General features: G+C 36.4%; 2 protein-coding genes across 5 annotated transcripts in view; one reads left to right on the forward strand and one right to left on the reverse strand.

Annotated features, from left to right (window-relative positions):
* LOC127847599 (protein PALS2-like) overlaps window positions 1-19,552 on the reverse strand; it is a 195,271-nt gene that overhangs the window by 164,018 nt on the left and 11,701 nt on the right. For all 4 annotated transcript variants that reach the window (XR_008034051.1, XR_008034052.1, XR_008034053.1 and 1 more), the window contains exons 2-8: window positions 19,065-19,133; window positions 18,052-18,173; window positions 17,393-17,560; window positions 14,696-14,854; window positions 4,956-5,034; window positions 4,210-4,358; window positions 2,192-2,323 (exon numbers count right to left, since the gene is read on the reverse strand). Coding sequence is in view for 1 of the 4 variants with exons in the window: in XM_052379618.1 (XP_052235578.1) it covers window positions 2,192-2,323; window positions 4,210-4,358; window positions 4,956-5,034; window positions 14,696-14,854; window positions 17,393-17,560; window positions 18,052-18,173; window positions 19,065-19,101 (846 nt within the window). In the remaining 3 variants the exon portion in view is untranslated. The remainder of the gene's footprint in view (window positions 1-2,191; window positions 2,324-4,209; window positions 4,359-4,955; window positions 5,035-14,695; window positions 14,855-17,392; window positions 17,561-18,051; window positions 18,174-19,064; window positions 19,134-19,552) is intronic.
* Window positions 9,344-13,477, forward strand: LOC127847607 (uncharacterized). The gene is made up of 2 exons (XM_052379632.1): window positions 9,344-11,616; window positions 13,052-13,477. The coding sequence occupies exon 1, from the start codon at window positions 9,741-9,743 to the stop codon at window positions 10,644-10,646; it is 906 nt and encodes a 301-aa protein (XP_052235592.1). The 5' UTR covers window positions 9,344-9,740; the 3' UTR covers window positions 10,647-11,616; window positions 13,052-13,477.

Genomic DNA, 19,552 nt, shown 5'->3' on the forward strand with positions numbered 1-19,552 from the left:
CACTCATACAAAACATGTATCTCTATATCTCTACATTCCAAACAGCAATATCATGTAAACATGCATAAGGTTTGGTCAAATTGTTGTCAATGGAAACAAAATAAAACTGGAATAAACTATGGGTTCCCTCAGCTCTTGCATCACTGGGAACTGTGTAAGGTAGTGAAGTCTGCAGTGTACAAATGCTAAGGAAGTAAACAAGGCACTATTGTTACTTCAAAAAAAAACTTGTCAATAATTTTAAAAGTTACATAAGAAATAAATATTTATGCTCCTGAAGAGGTGCTAGCAGACAGTTAGCATGGGTTGTCAGGTCTCATCTAGATGAATGCACATTAAAAGGGATACAGTCATGCCATAGATTCATTCATCCTGCAAGTTTACTAAATAAACTCTTTAAAAAATAATAATTCTCCATTGAAAATGAAAAAGTAGGAATAGTAGGAAGATTTGGTAAAAAAATAGGAAAAAGTAGGATCCTGATGAAAAAGTAGGAAATAGTAGGAAAAAGTAGGAAAAAGTATGACCGCTTGACAGCCTGCAATGGGTTCCCTCAGCTCTTGCATCACTGGGAACTGTGTAAGGTAGTGAAGTCTGCAGTGTACAAATGCTAAGGAAGTAAACAAGGCACTATTGTTACTTCCAAAAAAACTCAATAATTTTAAAAGTTACATAAGAAATAAATATTTATGCTCCTGAAGAGGTGCTAGCAGACAGTAAGCATGGTTTGTCAGGTCTCATCTAGATGAATGCACATTAACAGGGATACAGTCATGCCATAGATTCATTCATCCTGCAAGTTTACTAAATTAACTTTAAAAAAAAAATAATTCTCCCTTGAAAATGAAAAAGTAGGAATAGTAGGAAGATTTGGTAAAAAAATAGGAAAAAGTAGGATCCTGATGAAAAAGTAGGAAATAGTAGGAAAAAGTAGGAAAAAGTATGACTGCTTGACAGCCTGAATTTGGAAACTTCTGTTGTTATCGTTATATTTTGTGACTTTACGAGGACTGCTTGTAGAAATATAAAAACGGTAAAGAACCATGTCAGCACAGATGGCCGGTTGGTTTAAGCGCTAGTCGTTTACTCCAAGGGTCAGTGGCTCAAGCCCAGGTGTGTATCACTTTTTAAAAAATATTTTTTTTGTGTTTTATACTGGAACTCTTTAGTTCAGATGTTAACATTTATCAATTTAAAGCAGGTGAAAATAGCTTTTGCAACCAGCATAAAACCAGAACCTCGCAGTCTGTTCAGGTTTTTATGCTGTTTGCTGATCATCAGTAACTAAGGGTTGGAAATGAAGCCTTTAAAACTTGAATTTAGTAAGAACAGGCTTTTTCCGCTCCATTTTGGGAATACGCCACACCGGAATTTTGGGAATTTCGCGCCGTGAAAACACCCATTTTGGGAAAAAAAAATATTTGCAAAATTGGCTCAATTGGGAAAAATTATCGCATGTAAATAGTGTTTCTTATATTTCAAAGAAGCCGTTAACTGGTAAATAACGACTATTTTGATAGCTTATTATTAAAAATTTAAAAAGTATTATGAACATGTGAGATAAGTGCAGGTTTTTTAATCAGAATTATGCCTGGCCTTTTTTGAGGTGAAAAAAATCGTACGAAGCGCCGGATTTTGAGGAAAATAAGGAAAGTCTTAAATAATCATTAACATATTTTACAGTTTTTAAAACAAATTCAAGGCAACAGATAATTTAATTATGCAACACTTTATATTTTCTACACCGGATCAGGTTAACTTATATATTTAAAGTTAAAAAATATATTTTTTTTTTTTTTTTTTTGGAATTGGGAATTTTTTTTTCAATTGGGAAAAAAACAACCAGGTTTGCATTGGGAATGGGGCCGAATTTCGGACCCGTGGCATAGGGCAGAAAAAGCCTGAAGAAAGGTATTTAAATAAATTTAACTTTCTTTTGGACTACAAATGCGTCAAAATATGTATCTAACTGGTAAATGTTTAAGGCATTTATTGCAACAAGAGCTGTCCAAAGACAGCTTGCTCAACTATTCGTCTTCTGCTATTTCAGTATAATAACATTTTCCGTCAGTCACATGATAGTCACATGATATAATGATCACAAAGACATATTTTATGTTGAATCTATGTGGTGGCTATACAGTTATCTTAATCTGGGCTGACACTATGCGCACATGCATTAAGCCACTACCTGCCACCAGTTTGGGTCCTCGTGGTTGAGCACGTGAAGGATGTCTCCATCTTGGAATGCCAGCCCTGCCTCCTTGCTGGGGATGAGCCGGTCGTTCATCGGGTTGTAAGCAAAGTGTGTCTTCATGAACATCTGAAATATATGTACCCAGACTGAATTGGACTGAATTTGTTTTTATATGAGTCGTGTTCTGAGAAAACTGGGCATAATGCTTGTGCGTAAAGTGTCATCCGAGATTAGCCTGTGCAGTCCGCACAGGCTAATCAGTGACGACACTTTCCGCCTAAATTGGATTTTTGCTAAGAATAGACTTCATTTAAATGAAAAATGTCATAAAAGCGGACAGTGTCGTCCCTGATTAGCCTGTGCGGACTTCACAGGCTAATCTGGGACAATACTTTACGCACAAGCATTATGCCCAGTTTTCTCAGAACGCGACTCATATAACCAACTTGTCTTGAGGAACTGCAGCACAAAGCTGCTGTTTTGCAGAGCCGACACCTCCATATAAGTGATTGACAAGCAGAATATATTCCTAAATATAACAAAAGGGCCATGATGGCCCTGAATCGCTCACCTGACTAACCTTGCTACATCAACTTGAATTCTATCAGACCCATATACAATCCCAAGCCAGATTTCCTCAATTAATACATTCTGACAAAATTTCATTAAGACGTGATGAAAACTGTGACCTCTTTCATCTACACAAGGTTTTACTAGAATTGGCCCAGTGACCTAATCTTTGACCCCAGATGACCCATATACGATCCAAAATCAGATATTATCAAGATAAACATTCTGACCATATTTCATTAAGATCAGATGAAAATGATGACCTCTATTGTCTACACAAGGTTTTTCTATTATTTGACCTTGTGACCTAGTTTTTGACCCCAGATGACCCAAATACAATCCCAAACCAGAGTTCTTCAAGATTAACATTCTGGCCAAATTTTATTAAGTTTGGATGAAAACTGTGACCTCTACTGTCTACACAAGTTTTTTTAAACTTTGACCTAGTGACCTAGTTTTTGACTCTAGATGACCCAATTCGATCCCAATCCAGATTTTACAAGACAAACATTCTGACCATATTTCATTAAGATCAGATGAAAACTGTGACCTTTATTGTCTACACAAGGTTTTTCTATGATTTGACCTAGTGACCTAGTTTTTGACCCCAGATGACCCAAATACAATCCCAACCCAGATTTTATCAAGATACACATTCTGACCAACTTTTATAAAGATTGGATGAACACTGTGACGTCTATTGTCTACACAAGGTTTTTCTATAATTTGACCTAGTGACCTAGTTTTTGACCCCAGATGACTCAAATACAATCCCAACCAAGAGTTCATCAAGATAAACATTCTGAAAAAATTTCACAAAGATTGGATGAAAACTGTGACCTCTTTTGTCTACACAAGGTTGTTTTATTATTTGACCTAGTGACCTAGTTTTTGACCCCACATGACCCAAATACAATCCCAACCCAGATTTCATCAAGATAAACATTCTGACCAACTTTCATAAAGATTGGATGAAATATGTGACCTATATTGTCTACACAAGGTTTTTCTATTATTTGACCTAGTGACCTAGTTTTTGACCCCAGATGACCCAAATAAAATCCCAACCTAGATTTCATCAAGATGAACATTCTGACCAAATTTCATAAAGATTGGATGAAAACTGTGACCTTTATTGTCTACACAAGGTTTTTCTAATATTTGACCTAGTGACCTAGTTTTTGACCCCAGATGACCCAAATAAAATCCCAACCCAGATTTCATCAAGATAAACATTCTGATCAAATTTCATAAAGATTGGATGAAAACTGTGACCTCTACTGTCTACACAAACAAATTGTTGACTGACACACGCAGCACAACGGATGCCGGACATCACTAGGTCACATAAGCTCACCATGTCACTTCATGACAGGTGAGCTAAAAACATGTTAAACCCCTAATGCTGGACAATTTTTTGTATTTAGGTACTATTCTCTAACCTGTGATGTTTGTTGGCGGTCCACATGCCTGGGTATTATTTTCAAATTGACCCGTGAGTCTGCCCTGCGGATTTCATCCATCAACATTTGTGGTGACATGACTGGTCTGTTGTTCACCTCACGCACTATATCTCCCACATGCAGAAGTCCTGAAACCAAAATGTGTATGCATGTAAAGGCCGGAAAGCAAGTAACATCCGATGTCAAATTCCCGGACAATTAATATTCATTTAAGAAAACTTATCAAAGCAGATAATAACTTCTCCAGGACTTGGAATTAACGACAATGCACCTGTCCCAGACAACCAAATATTCGGACTTAACAGGAATTTGTTAGTCTTGTTCTACTTTTTTTTTTTTTAAACCATCTTGGATAATCTTGGACCTTTGAATTCCCTTGGCTCAAAGGTTTTAGATAATTTCTTAAACTGACCAATAAGAATCCTTGTTATAAATCATCTTTTTTATTGCAATTTTCTAAATTGTTAAATCACTGGCACATATGACCATTGATTTCCATGGGATCAATGGTTAAACATTAAACATTGAACTAACCAATAAGGGTCCTTGTTACATATCACCAATGATCTCCATTGACATAATGGTTGAACATCAAACCTTAAATTGACCAATGAGAATCCTTGTTACATATGACCTTTGATATCCATTGGCACAATTGGTAAAGATCAAACCTTAAACTAAGCATAAGAACTGCCTATTCATGAAGCCTCATAGTGAACGTGTACCTAGCTTGTCACTCATGCTTCCTGCAAGTATCCTGGCAATTACAAGGTCCCCACTCTCTTCAATCTTTACTGTGATACCCTGCAAATACATAGAGACAATCATGCACACATCATGTATAGTCATAGATGTCGCTTTACATACCCACGAGCCATTAGCCTATGTAACATTAACAAGTTTTTCAACAGTAAAATTCCTCGATGATCTTATAATTTTAATAGATATTTTTTTATATATCATAGTTTTACAGTTTAAACAAGAGATGTGTTTGTCAGAAACACAATGCCCCCTAATGCGCCGCTTTGATATTTTTTTTACCTTTGATCTTGATGGATGACCTTAACCTTTCACCACTCAATATGTGCAGCTCCATGAGAAAAACATGCATGCCAAATATCAAGTTGCTATGTTCAATATTTCAAAAGTTATCGCAAAACTTTAACCAAGGTTAAAGTTTTGGGACAGAATGACAGACAGGCCAAAAACAATATACCCCCGATCATTCGATCCAGGGGCATAAAAAGTTATGATAAAACTTTAACGAAGGTTAAGTTTTAAAAAAGAAAAATACAATGATATTTGACCTTTGACCTTGAAGGATGACCTTGACTTTGACTTTTCACCACTCAAAATGAGCAGTTTCATGAGATACACATGCATGGTAAATATCAAGTTGGTATGTTCAATATTGCAAAAGTTATCAAACTTTAACTAAGGTTAAAGTTTTGGCACAGAATGACAGACAGACAGACAGGACAAAAACAATAAACCCTCGATCTATCGATCCAGGGGCATAAAAATAAACTGATTTTCACAACTATTAACTGTTAATTAATTTATAATAGTTATTATGTTCCACTTGTTGTTGTTTTTTTAATCAATTTTATTTGGCAGCATCAAACAAACATTATAGCAATGTTGCAGATAAAAATAAATATTTTCTTCCTGTCAAAGAAATTTAAGCCAAGGCCAGCTCTTCCCCCCCCCCCCCAGGTGCAATAATTACAACACTCTATGAAAGAATGAAAGACAAGTGCTTCATGGCATCCTCTGATGTTTAGCAATTTAGAGGTCCATTATTAGTTTTTACCACTAAGCAGGCATTCTCAAGATCCTCGTTAAAGACACAATTTACTGTTCTATCCATGAAAATGACTTGAAAAGGTGTCGAAAATAAGCATAAGGCTTTCCTTGCAATCAAGCTAGTATAAATTAGTTTAAAGTAGATTTTAACAATATTATCAAGGAGGACAGTTAACCAACTGACACTTTCAGGGATAGCTGGTTTATCAGTTCTTCCGTAAAAATGCAGTCATAAGTCGAGATTTTTTCCCTCAAAAATTTGATTAAATTTACAGTCTCGACTTATGAGGTCGTCCATGAAAAATAATGATGACATTGTACTAACATCAATCCCTGCGGATATGGTTAAAAGTTGGTGTTGTTGTTGTATAGAAAACTTGTTGAAATACAACACACAAAATTTCCTCTTTTAACTGATACTTACCAATTAATATAACCACAGTTTGCCGCAACATTTCCCTTGTTTTTATTTTCATAATTTAATCCAAAGTTTTCATGTAAGCATGTGTTTTTTTTACAACTGAAGGTGTAAACAAAAGATCGAGTCATTTTTAAAGTAGAGGGAGAATTGGCAACCTGTGTGAATTGACAGTTTGACGTTATCAAAGGAAAGCCGCTTCCTGTCAAGAAGCCAAAAAGCATCACCCTTCTCGCCTATAATTTTTTTTTATATAATTTATGAAGCGACATGTTTAACAAATCGAGAGTTTGTTATTCACTGGTAATCGTCCAATTATGTTTGAGCATGTGCATAGCTCCGCCTTTGAAACTGTTATGTAGAACAAAGGTGGAGTTAGCGGTCTATTGGTTATGTCAATCATTGTCATAAAAACGTGTTTACCAATAACTAATCAATGTGGGTTATTGTATTAAACAATAAAACCCAGTTTATTTTAGCAGAAATGTGGACCCTTCAAGGGAGAGTATCTTGGGCATACTATATGTTGATGAACTAGAGTTCTCTTTCCTGATTAAAAAGAGTTAATGCCCATTCTATAAATAGTTCTGAGATCACTTCCTTCCTGGCATTGGATTCCAAGGCTTCAACCTACAGAAAAAACTGAAATTTTTTAAAAATCTACATTCATCTGCAGAGATATAATTAGTTATATTACAAAAACATCTCAAAATGTCTGGAAGAGGAAAACCTGCTGGAAGAAAAAGAAAAGCTCAGACAAACCTGACAGAAAATGAGGAAAAAAGGCAAAGAGATGAAGCTCCATCTGACCATGATGTGCCAGAATTTATCCAACTGCTGGCTTCTGACAAATCAGAAAATACCAACAAAAGAGGTAAATGTGTTGACTTCCAAACATTGATAGATGAATCAAATATTTTCCCAAACAGTTCTTCAACTCAGGTCTATGAATTAAATAGGCCTGAAATGATAAGGTGTGGCGGGGATTCCTTGGGTATTCATGTCCCTGAACAAATACAAATAAAAATCAAGCAAAATGAATACATTAACATTGCTGTTCTTCTCAAAGGAGCCGTAGAACTTAATAACCAGTTCACAAATGCAGTTTTGAGTGTTGATGAAAGTGGAACAATTGTTTCTGCTCCAAGGGCCAATAGCGAAAAAATACCATCCATCGAAAAATGGACAGATGCTTTTTTGATTTATTCCAGCATCTATCTCCAGGCCCATCCTGATCACACTCAGCATATGCTTAATTATATGTTTACAATAAGGGAGGCCGCTGCCAAATTTGGGGGCACAGGGTGGCGCACATATGACGAGCAGTTCCGTCTGCGTCAGTCCAAGTACTTCTCTCCATGGTCAAAAATCAATGCTGACCTTTGGCTCAGATGTTTTTCAGGCAATATTGGTGCCCAAGCAAATCGGCCATTTTCCATTCAACCAAATCTATCACCTCCATGCATTGACTTTAACAAAGGCTTCTGTCAATGGAACAACTGCAGGTTCCGACACGTCTGTGCAGTATGTCAAAGCCCAAAGCATGGCTCTTGGTCTTGTTATATGAAGGAACCACATTTGCATCCACAGCAAACTCAACCCCACAAACCCAATAATTCCTTTCGGGGATCTTACAGGGGAGCATTCAGGTTTCAAAGGGGCCAAGGTCAGCGGTTCAGAGCTCCAAAGCAATAATTTCATGCAATTAGCACCCTCACCAATAAACGTTGATATTTTACAGGCTGAATCTTATGATTACGATACTACAGAATCTCAATTTTTAGTAAATGGTTTTAGAAAAGGGTTCTCATTAAAGTATGAAGGCCCTCGCATAGCAACTAGTGCCAAAAATCTTAAATCTGCATTAAAACTTCCGGATATTGTCTTGGAAAAGATTAATAAAGAGGTGGAACTGTGTCGCGTAGCAGGTCCATTTGAAAGCAGACCTTTACCAAATCTTCGAATATCACCAATTGGTTTGGTCCCTAAAAAAAACAGGGCAACAAGAGTTTAGACTGATCCATCACCTTTCCTATCCAGCGGGCCGGTCATTAAATGATTATATCGACCCAGCTAAGTGTACTGTACAATATACTAGTTTCGATACTGCAGTACACATGATTCAGGATCTAGGTTTCAAGTGTGAAATGTTTAAAATGGACATCAAAAGTGCATTTCGCCTTTTACCAGTGGAACCAAATGATTTTGACCAGTTAGGTTTTGTATTTAATAACTGCTATTACTTCGATAAATGCCTGCCATTTGGATGTTCCATAAGTTGCAACTTATTTAATCGTTTTGCAGATTTACTTACACATATTATTCAAAGGAAAGCAGGCTCTACTTATTTAATCCATTACTTAGATGATTTTTTGGGTGGTGGCAAAAGAAACTCTGGCGAATGTCGACATCTAATGGAAATTTTTTCAGGCTGTATGCAGAAATTAGGTGTGCCGATAGCAGCAGAAAAAACTGAAGGTCCGGTTACAGTACTTACATTTTTAGGCTTAGAACTAGATTCTGACAAGATGGAGATACGTTTGCCACTTCATAAGGTTCAAGAAGTGTTGATTTTACTGAACAACATGCTACAAAAAACAAGATGCACACTTAAAGAGATGCAAAGTTTAATTGGTGTTCTAAATTTTGCATGCAGGGCAATAATTCCTGGCAGGCCATTCTGTAGGCGGCTGATTGATTCCATTTGTGGTCTAACAAAACCATATCACCACTTGCGAATTAACAAGGGCATAAAACTTGACTTAATGATGTGGAAACAATTTTTTGTGAATTTTAATGGCATTAAGGTTTTTCACGACAGATTCTGGTCCTACAATGATGATGTAGAATTGTTTACAGACAGTGCAGGAGGCGGAGGCATGGGTTTTGGAGTTTATTTTGCAGGTAAATGGATGTCTGAACGGTGGCCAGATGAATGGTTTAAACATGGATATACAACAGACATTACAGTTCTTGAATTATTTCCTATTGTTGTAGCCATTTTCACATGGGGCAAGGAATTGCAGCAAAAGAAAATATGCTTTAGATCAGATAATATGGCAGTGTGCCATATAATAAACAAAATGACTTCCAAATCTGATTTAATTATGGTCTTGCTGCGAAATTTGACATTAAAATGTTTGCAGATGAACATTGTGGTGAAGGCTGAACATGTTCCTGGAGTAAAAAACTCAATAACCGATGCCTTGTCTCGTTTTCAGATGCAAAGATTTTGGACCCTGGTACCAAACGCACATCAAAGCCCATCTATAATGGAACCCCAACTATGGAAAATATTCAACAAAGAGCTGTTAGTTTGATAACAACCAGTGTGTCTGACAGCACAAGAACAGCATATAATCTTGCCATTAATCATTTTAATACTTTCAGGCTTACTTATAACCTACCGGATACATGGCCGATACCACTGAACCAATTTATTATGTACATATCATACTGCTTTGAAAAGAATTATGCACCATCAACAATCAAATTGTATATGTCAGGTATTAGCTTTGTGCATAAAATCAGGGGATTCTATAATCCATTTAGCAATTTTGTAGTCAGTAAGATGTTGGAGGGTTGCAAACGTTTAAGGCAGCAGCAAGATCTCAGAGTGCCTATATCTCTTGGCATGTTGAACAGATTAGTTTCAGTTCTTCCCAATGTATGTTTTTCAAAATTTGAAACAAAACTATTTACAGCAGTATTTTATTTGGCCTACTTTGGTTTGTTTAGGATAAGTGAATTAGTTGTTTGCTCAAATAACACAAAGGACAGAGCACTTTGTAAACAAGACATCACTTTTGAAGGGTTAAACAATGCAATAATAATTCGAGTTAGGATGAGTAAAACTAACCAAACAGGTCGACCTGTGTTTGTGCGTATTCCTAGCAATCAGGAAACAAGCATATGCATTAATGCTGTAAAAGAATACGTAGCTATAGCCCCTGCCAGATCTGAGCAATTTTTCTGTCATGCCAACAATACACCAATGACAAGATATCAGTTCTCAGCTGTGTTGTCGAAAGCCTGTGCACAGGCTGGTATTTCTTCAAAAGTATTATCACATAGCTTTAGGATTGGTAGAGCAACCGACCTTGCTCTTCAAGGTTACTCTGATGAAACAATAAAACGTATGGGTCGTTGGTCGTCGAACTGTTATTCAGGCTATATAAGAATGAAGGAGTAAAACTTATGAAAACTCAAGATAGCTTGCGATTGCGCCTGTAATTATAACAACTCTTTCTTTGGGTTTATTTTACAGCAGTTTGGCTGGTAGGGGATTCACATATTCGATGGGCAGGGGAACGCTTCCATTCAAGACACAGGGACACGTTTAAAAATTTCACCATTTCCTGGGATGGTCAGAGTGGTTTGAGAGTTGAAGATTTGCATCCAGTAATCCAACTTGGTATGATTAAAGGCCGAACTCCTGAAATTATTTTCCTTCATGTTGGGGGAAATAACATCACATGTACAAATCAATGTAAAACTATAAGAATAATTAAATCTGAGTTGCAGTATCTTTTCGATATATTTCCTAACTCATTGATTGTTTGGGTATTCATTCTTCCCAGATTATCTTGGACTAGGGAAGTGGTTGACAATTCTTATCAAAAGAAAATGAATTCCAAACGTCAAAAAATCAATCGCACAATTTCAAATTATGTGTTATCTTTTGCTAGGGGAAGGGCAATTTTGATAGAATCAATTGATTTGAGTACCCCAGGAATGTTCCATGTTGATAAAGTCCATTTGTCAGATGTTGGCAATGAACTATTCATCTTCAGTATAGGTGAAGCAATCGCAAGCTTTCTTGGCAGCGACATTAAGTTTATTAAATGCTAAGGCCTATAATTTTGGGGGACAAATTGTTACCAATTTGCAGTGGCGGAAAATTCTAGGCCGCTCATGATGGGATGGTGTCACTGTCAACAATTATACATTATTTCACAAGTTAACAATATTTTATATAGGTATGGGTGGTTCTCCTCTCCTTAATATGGCTCCTTTTGGAGATAATCAGTTTTGGAGGGAAGCCATCCTATATTTGGCACATTTCACAAAATTTCATTTCAAAATGTTCATTCTTAAGTTTGCATTTAGATGCTTTGGGTCTGCTCGGACAAAGGCGACCCGAAGCGGATTTATGGAGATAAGTATATACATGGAGTATATACGAGGAGTATTATACACAGTATATATGGAGCTATATATATACTCAGGAGTATAATACATGGAGATTGGACAGTATATATGGAGATATATATATACTGAGGAGTATTGATATTTTCAATGGAGGTTGGATATAGTATATATGGAGCTATATATATACTAGATTATGCGTGGTACATATGTAAAATAATAATAATAATAAATTGTAATTACTTTAAGCAAGCGTGACACCATCCTGTCATTGATGCCTAGATTTTTCAAAAATTCCATGTGGCAACTCTTGAAAACCAGTGGAATTCTAACTATCTTTTACTGCGGTCAATAAACTGCCAAAATATTACACTAAATTACCAATACATGTTATTTAACAGTATTCATACAAACATGAATAAAATGACTGTGTACTTTTAATTTTGTTTTGTTTTCTTTCTTACTATGCATTTATGTCTTAAAATAATGTGGGTTATTGTATTAAACAATAAAACCCAGTTTATTTTAGCAGAAATGTGGACCCTTCAAGGGAGAGTATCTTGGGCATACTATATGTTGATGAACTAGAGTTCTCTTTCCTGATTAAAAAGAGTTAATGCCCATTCTATAAATAGTTCTGAGATCACTTCCTTCCTGGCATTGGATTCCAAGGCTTCAACCTACAGAAAAAACTGAAATTTTTTAAAAACCCACCCGCCACACCCATTCATGATATTGTTGAATTTCATACTTATTCCAGAAAAAATATTGTTTTGTTGGATGCTTTGTATGAATCCTACTTTCTCTGCGCTTGAGATTTATGTTTCAGAAAACATGCCATGGCTCCATGCACAGGCAACAGTTCCAGATGGTCACCAAAACATCAAAAAAAAAAAAAAAAAAAACCTAGACGCTGCTGAGATGCAAGTGTTGCTCAAACCTCTGCAGCAGACCTGGTGACGATTGGATCTGAACACTGATTTCACTGTTGCAAAGACTCCATCACTACCAAAATTTCTTTGGAGAACTGTCTGTGTTTTATGGAGATCATGTGTTTGCTAATATCAAATGCTAAAGATGAATGTAGAAACTGTGTTTGCTTCTATTAAATGCTTGTTCATATAAAAGGTTACTATTTTATATATTCTAATCTTTGTTAGGTGCCGCAGTTACATATCCACGGAAAATTCTAGGCCGCTCATGATGGGATGGTGTCACTGTCAACAATTATACATTATTTCACAAGTTAACAATATTTTATATAGGTATGGGTGGTTCTCCTCTCCTTAATATGGCTCCTTTTGGAGATAATCAGTTTTGGAGGGAAGCCATCCTATATTTGGCACATTTCACAAAATTTCATTTCAAAATGTTCATTCTTAAGTTTGCATTTAGATGCTTTGGGTCTGCTCGGACAAAGGCGACCCGAAGCGGATTTATGGAGATAAGTATATACATGGAGTATATACGAGGAGTATTATACACAGTATATATGGAGCTATATATATACTCAGGAGTATAATACATGGAGATTGGACAGTATATATGGAGATATATATATACTGAGGAGTATTGATATTTTCAATGGAGGTTGGATATAGTATATATGGAGCTATATATATACTAGATTATGCGTGGTACATATGTAAAATAATAATAATAATAAATTGTAATTACTTTAAGCAAGCGTGACACCATCCTGTCATTGATGCCTAGATTTTTCAAAAATTCCATGTGGCAACTCTTGAAAACCAGTGGAATTCTAACTATCTTTTACTGCGGTCAATAAACTGCCAAAATATTACACTAAATTACCAATACATGTTATTTAACAGTATTCATACAAACATGAATAAAATGACTGTGTACTTTTAATTTTGTTTTGTTTTCTTTCTTACTATGCATTTATGTCTTAAAATAATTGTTTTGATAGTCAGATTTAAAGTACAAAGATTTGGTAACAGTGATCACAGTGTGTCATCGGATTATAAGTTTGTGGATTATTACTAGCATGGACAATTTAGTGCAAACTTTATAATAATAATTTATTAATTTGACTAACACATTTGATTTGTGAAAATGCCTCGAAAACGCCAACACCATGCGTATGACAATACGTTTAAAATACGCGTGATAGAATTTGCAGAGCAATCAATTAATAATAGTGCTGCTGAACGCGAGTTTGGTGTTTCGTATGTTGTTGATGTGTAAATTATGATGTACATGTATATAAGTTCTGGTTTCCTATGTTGTCTTTGTTTTTATGTGGTTCATTATGATTTGCTTGTCTATATTTTCATATATTATTTTCGATTTCTTAAATATATATTGTATTGATTATATTAAACAAAGTACATAATACACATGTCCGCTATGTCTACGTCGCACAGTGCTATATTGATGTCATGGTCTATGTATAGAATAAAAACTTCCCATACACTTAAAATTGCGTCTGTTTATGAAATTCTTGCACGGACAATTTCTGACTCGACTTATGACTTGGACATATTCAAAATCTTCGATTTTCGTATCATTTTTTACCCCGACTTATGAGCGGGTAGACTTATGACTGTATTTTTACGGTAATTGCACTTTCTTATGCAGGTAATGGGCAACTGCCCTACATGAATCGGAGGTAGGGAAAGAATGGCAGTATGTAGGATTTCATGGCCAATCTCCACACAAGTTATTCAGCTGGTCCAGGTATCAAACCCTCTACCCTCAGATTCTCAGTCAAGGTCTCAAGTATACACAGGCTTATCAGGGATGTTACTTTTCACTTTTATGGAATTTTTCGTCTATGCAAACATCCAGTTAAGCCGGAAAGTGTCGTCACTAATTAGCCTTTGCAGACTTCAAACGCTTATCTGGCACACTTTAGGAACATGCATTAAGCCCAGTGTTCCTAGAACACTGTTCATGTTTAAACTCATATTAACACAAATGCTAGACATTGTTTCCAGTACCAGGGGTGTGATTGTGATAAAGTCTGAGGGAAGGAAACTGATTTTGACTACGCGAAACACGGAAATGACCCCTGGACAACCCGATCTGCGAAAATCTGCGTAAAAATCACAACCCTGCAGTACCCACCAATGGCTCATCGGTCTTCATGATGCCCACAACCCTGATATCTTCATCCAAGTCCTGTATGGTGGACACGGACTTGAATAACTTCGGCTGGATCATGTCCTCCACTTGGGCCTCCTCAAAGTTACGGTCTATGATGTCGTCATGGGCATCAAGAATGGCCTGGAACAAAAAAAACAATGCAACTCTGATATAATGCAAGTAACAGAGTCCAAGCCACACAATACCATTATATCAAATTCTCAGCTCATTTATTGCCATGTTGAGTTGTCATTCATTAAAAAGATGCATATAAACCTAAAGTAGACATTTGCTAAAATTATTTAGCTTCTTTATACACTCTGTCAGCATGGATTATTATGCTAGCAAAATTTCATATTAATGAATAATTGACTAATGAATAACCAGTATTTGGCTATAGTCTTTGACATACTTGTTTCACATACCGTAGGTTTCCACGTATAGCGCGCAGTGTTTTACCTCCAAATTTCAAATTAAAAAGCTGGTGCGCGCTATACATTGATACAACGCTATCCTGGCTGCTAAATTGGTAAAAAATATGTTGTGTAATCGTAAATAATAAAATGGCCGTCATGTTTTTTTCAAGAAAACTACCACCCTATAATTGTACAGACTGAGGGGCCATTGTCGAAACAACAAGAAGTATCTACTGCTATGTTAGCGTTATCGATCGCCAAAATCGCCATTGGCGATTACAATTCCTGGCTGGCGATTAAAAATAAGATTTTCATGAAATTGGCGATTGAAAAAAAAGACCCTATGCTTTACAAATGCACACTCTAAATGCCTGTTTTCAGACCGTATAAAACGCCAGAAACATCGCTAAGATTACACAATCATTACCCTTACCGGAAAGGCCCCAGGGGATAATGACGACGGCCTAGGTCGATAATCCACATGACTAATGTCTTAAGTGGTCATGCTTTACACTGCGACCAGACTTTTCGAGTATATGGGTTACTTGGAGATTTACGTGATAATCACTGAAGCGTGCCGTGTAATGGCCTATGCTCTAGATGTTACGATTCAACGTCATCGAAGCGACCAGTAAGGAATTGTCATTTAATCAGATGGGCAGAGTTATGGCATTGACATAGCCACTTAAAACTAATTTCCAAAGAAACAACGATTTTGATTGGCTAAAAAAGTAGATATGATTAACTTCCCTTTACGGTAGCTATGCGACATGAAAGACCGATTTCGAAAGCGAGTTGCAGATTCTGGGAAAAATGGATGCTGTGAACGAAAATGGAAAGTCAAAGCAACAGAAATTAACACAATTCTTTAGAAAAGAAAGCGGACAGAATAACGTAAGCTCAGGAAATGACTAAATGTTAGGTTCGCAATCCGAAGACGTCTAAAATAGTGCAGACGTGAATGCAGAATCGGAAACATCTACCTGTCAAGTCTCACGGTTTCGCCGTGAGTCTCACGGTTTTTGACATGGAATGACGGTCTCATGCTGACTAAGTAATTTCTCAAGCATTTCTTCAAAAACAAAAAAAAATGAAAAAAAGTATTGTTTGGATTTCATAAAATGTTGTATAATTACTACCGAGACGGGAGGGCTGTTTAAGTGGTTTCTAACCTAAAATTTAGGCTAAATACCACATGTACCGAAAACTTTTTACGGTGGTAATGTATCATTATCACTACGCCACCGGTGTCTGTGTAAACAAAAAAATCTCCTGCAAAATGTCAGCAAGTGGCTCACCAGCGAAGAAAATTTTTCAAGCAAAAAAAGGGCTAATTTCAGACAAAAATAGTCTTAATTTTGCTCAGGAAATTTTCAGGTGGGGCATGCCCCCGGACCCCCCTAGGTTTGGCGACTAAGTTTTTTTTCCTTAGCGCCAACCTAGCTCCTGGTAGATATGAATGCGGTAGAAGTTTTGGTCAAAAATAAATTTGTTTGAATAAACTTGCGGACATTTCTTTGTTTGTGTTTTTACACTTCTTTATTGATGAATTCCGATGGGGATTGTTGTCGACATTCTGGAGAGCAAGCAAGGGTAGGTGCGAACGAGGTCTTTTTTGCGGGTAACGTTAGGTGTGAAAGGGGGTCATTTTGCACTTCGTAATTGGCAGATGTTATTGAGTAATATGTGCCACGACTTGTTAAGACGCTAATTGACATTTGAGACACTAATTGACACTTGAGAACGTGAAGCTGTGCAATTGCATTTTGTGTGTATAAATATTGAATGTTCAACAGTGGTGTACCTCAACAACTGTATCCCTGTCTCCCATGCGACATTCAAATTTACCGGTAATGCCCATGCTTTCCCCGAGGAAAAATCACACGATGTACACTAATTCTTATTTTCTCACGTTTTTCACGAAATGCATGTGGACTGTTAATCTTTTGCTAGAAAATTACAAAATTGTCAGAAAAGTATAGTGCTATGCAACCCATGCTCCTAATCATAATGACGCTTCCTATTTTGAATGCTTAATTAAGCTTTCCAATGCCCCAGATTATTGGATTGTGCAATAGTAAAATGGCGACCATTTTCCGTCCGATTTGGTGGTTTTATTGTCTTTAAATATTTTTTCTCCATTTTTGCATTTAAAAAACAGCCTGCGCGCTATACACAGGAGCGAGATATATGTGGACACCTAGGGTACTTTTGCCAGTTACTGACTACTTAAGCATAAATAATGTTACATGTCTTTCCCTACCTTGACATGTACATTCCCCAGTATCTGATTGAGCTCATTCACATGTCGGTCCGAGTCCATCAAGCCCTTCACCTCGTGGTAGACCTCTGCGATGCACTTTGCTGCATGCAAGGCCCTGGAGGGGCCGTCTGGGTTCTGTTCCCGGTATTCCTCCAAACCATCCTGGATCTGAAACATTCACACACATAACATCAGCCAGTGTGTTTTCTTTTGGGGTAAAATTTCTGGCCAAATTTTTTGCCCCAATCCCAAAAGGATATGTTTTTTCGAAAATGTCTGCCGCAAATCCCGCTCAAAAATATTTTTAACAAGAGATGTGTTTGTCAGAAACGCAATGCCCCCTACTGCGCCGCTTTGATTTTTTTTTTATCATTTAGCAAGTACAGATAATTATCTCCCTTTAAAGCTTATAACTTCCCTTGGATTTGTAATTTTGACCTTTGACCTTGAAGGATGACCTTGACCTTTTACCACTCGAAATGTGCAGCTCCATGAGATACTCATGCATGCCAAATATCAAGTTGCTATCTTCAATATTGCAAAAGTTATGGCCAATGTTAAAGTTTTCGGACGGACTGACAGACGGACAGTTCAAATGCTATATGCAACCCGACCGGGGGCATAAAAATAAATTACAACAAGAGCCCAGTTGTACACACATCCACAAGAGCCTGGAATGTGGGGTCAGAGAGCAGGTCACTAAGGAAGTTGATCTCACTGTCAGAGGCATCTGTCGCATCCTGCAAGCGGTCCAAGTTGTTCTGTAAGGTCTGGACCGCCACTGAAATAATGACACCATCCAGAGATTGTATGGGTTGAATTTGAAATAAGAGATGTCTAGTAAATTTATTTCTATATTTAGAATTTTTGTTAAAGAAATTCCTTTAAGCAAACATCGTAGATTCAGATGAGACGCCGCATCATTCGGCGTCTCATCTGGGTCTTCGCTGTTTGCAAAGGCCTTTTTTCTAGATGCTAGGCATAAATGGGTTTGGTTTAATTTCCTATTAAGCTCCATAAGTTGAACGTTAGTAAATATAATGTTGAATACACTTTTATTTTCAATTTTGTAAGTATTTGTTAGCAAAAATAACAAGACCAATTTCCCAATTTAAGTAAAAAGCATGTTTTTTTTCCGAATCCAAAGGGCCTTGCGCCCATTTCAAAATGGTGTCCAAAAACCTACACAGCATCATTTATATAATAATAATTATAATATAATAATATATAGAAGCCAATGTGGAACCCTGTTAGGGTCTATGGATATGTGATATTTAAGATCTTATTACAAAGTAAACATATGACTAAAGCTTTAGTTCACAGTAAAAATATAATTACATGTAATGTGTTTCGCTAATGCAGAATCTGTGAATGAGATCAAGGAAATATACAAAGTATCCTGAAATGGTATGATAATTTAAAAGCGACTTATGATGTTTAATATGACACACTCTGGTTCTATTTGCAAAAATACTGCCCCATTAATGATTTCTCTAATACCTTGATGCTTAATATTCAAAATTACAGAAAAATAGCCATGCCTGAACACTATTTTTTTCTTTTTTCTTCAGAACACTGCATGTTTATAATTCAATATACACCATAATGATATTTCCCAATTTTGCCATAAATGTAAGCTATCCACAAATGCACAATTACATGAGAGGCCTACCAAGGTTTGACTCCTCAACGCTTGCTGCAGCTGGCATTTCTTGGCCACACTTTGGCCAATTATGTCACACTGAAATGAGACAAGAGGTGTTCATTTAAACGAAAATGCCAAATGCATTGCATGAATTTTAATTTAAACAGAATTTTGAAAATTAGTGAATTTGCTTTCTTGACCAGGGTACTTAAATATTTAGTTTAATTAAGGAGATATAAAACACCATGAGTGATTGTCTAAAACTAAAACTGTATTCCTGTGTTGGTTTATGGTGTTTTTTTCCAGCACGTTTTTTTCTGTCTAATTATCTTTTAGCAATGGCTAATGAGTGTGTTTTTTTTCATTCAAATTTGGGGGACCCTTTCCCAATAGAAAAAAGTATATATTTTTTCCAAATAGGACCGTGAAATTCCCAATTGAAGATTTTCCACACAAAAAATGTGTTTCAATTAATCTCAACATTTAATTCATCTCAAATCCAGCTCTGTACCTTT

The sequence above is a fragment of the Dreissena polymorpha genome, chromosome 10 (genome assembly GCF_020536995.1).
Source record: "Dreissena polymorpha isolate Duluth1 chromosome 10, UMN_Dpol_1.0, whole genome shotgun sequence".
Taxonomy (NCBI): Eukaryota; Metazoa; Mollusca; class Bivalvia; order Myida; family Dreissenidae; genus Dreissena; species Dreissena polymorpha.

What these genes read in the sequence shown, in the direction of transcription:
- LOC127847607 (XM_052379632.1), top strand. Translation starts at nt 9,741, where the DNA reads ATGGAAAATATTCAACAAAGAGCTGTTAGTTTGATAACAACCAGTGTG.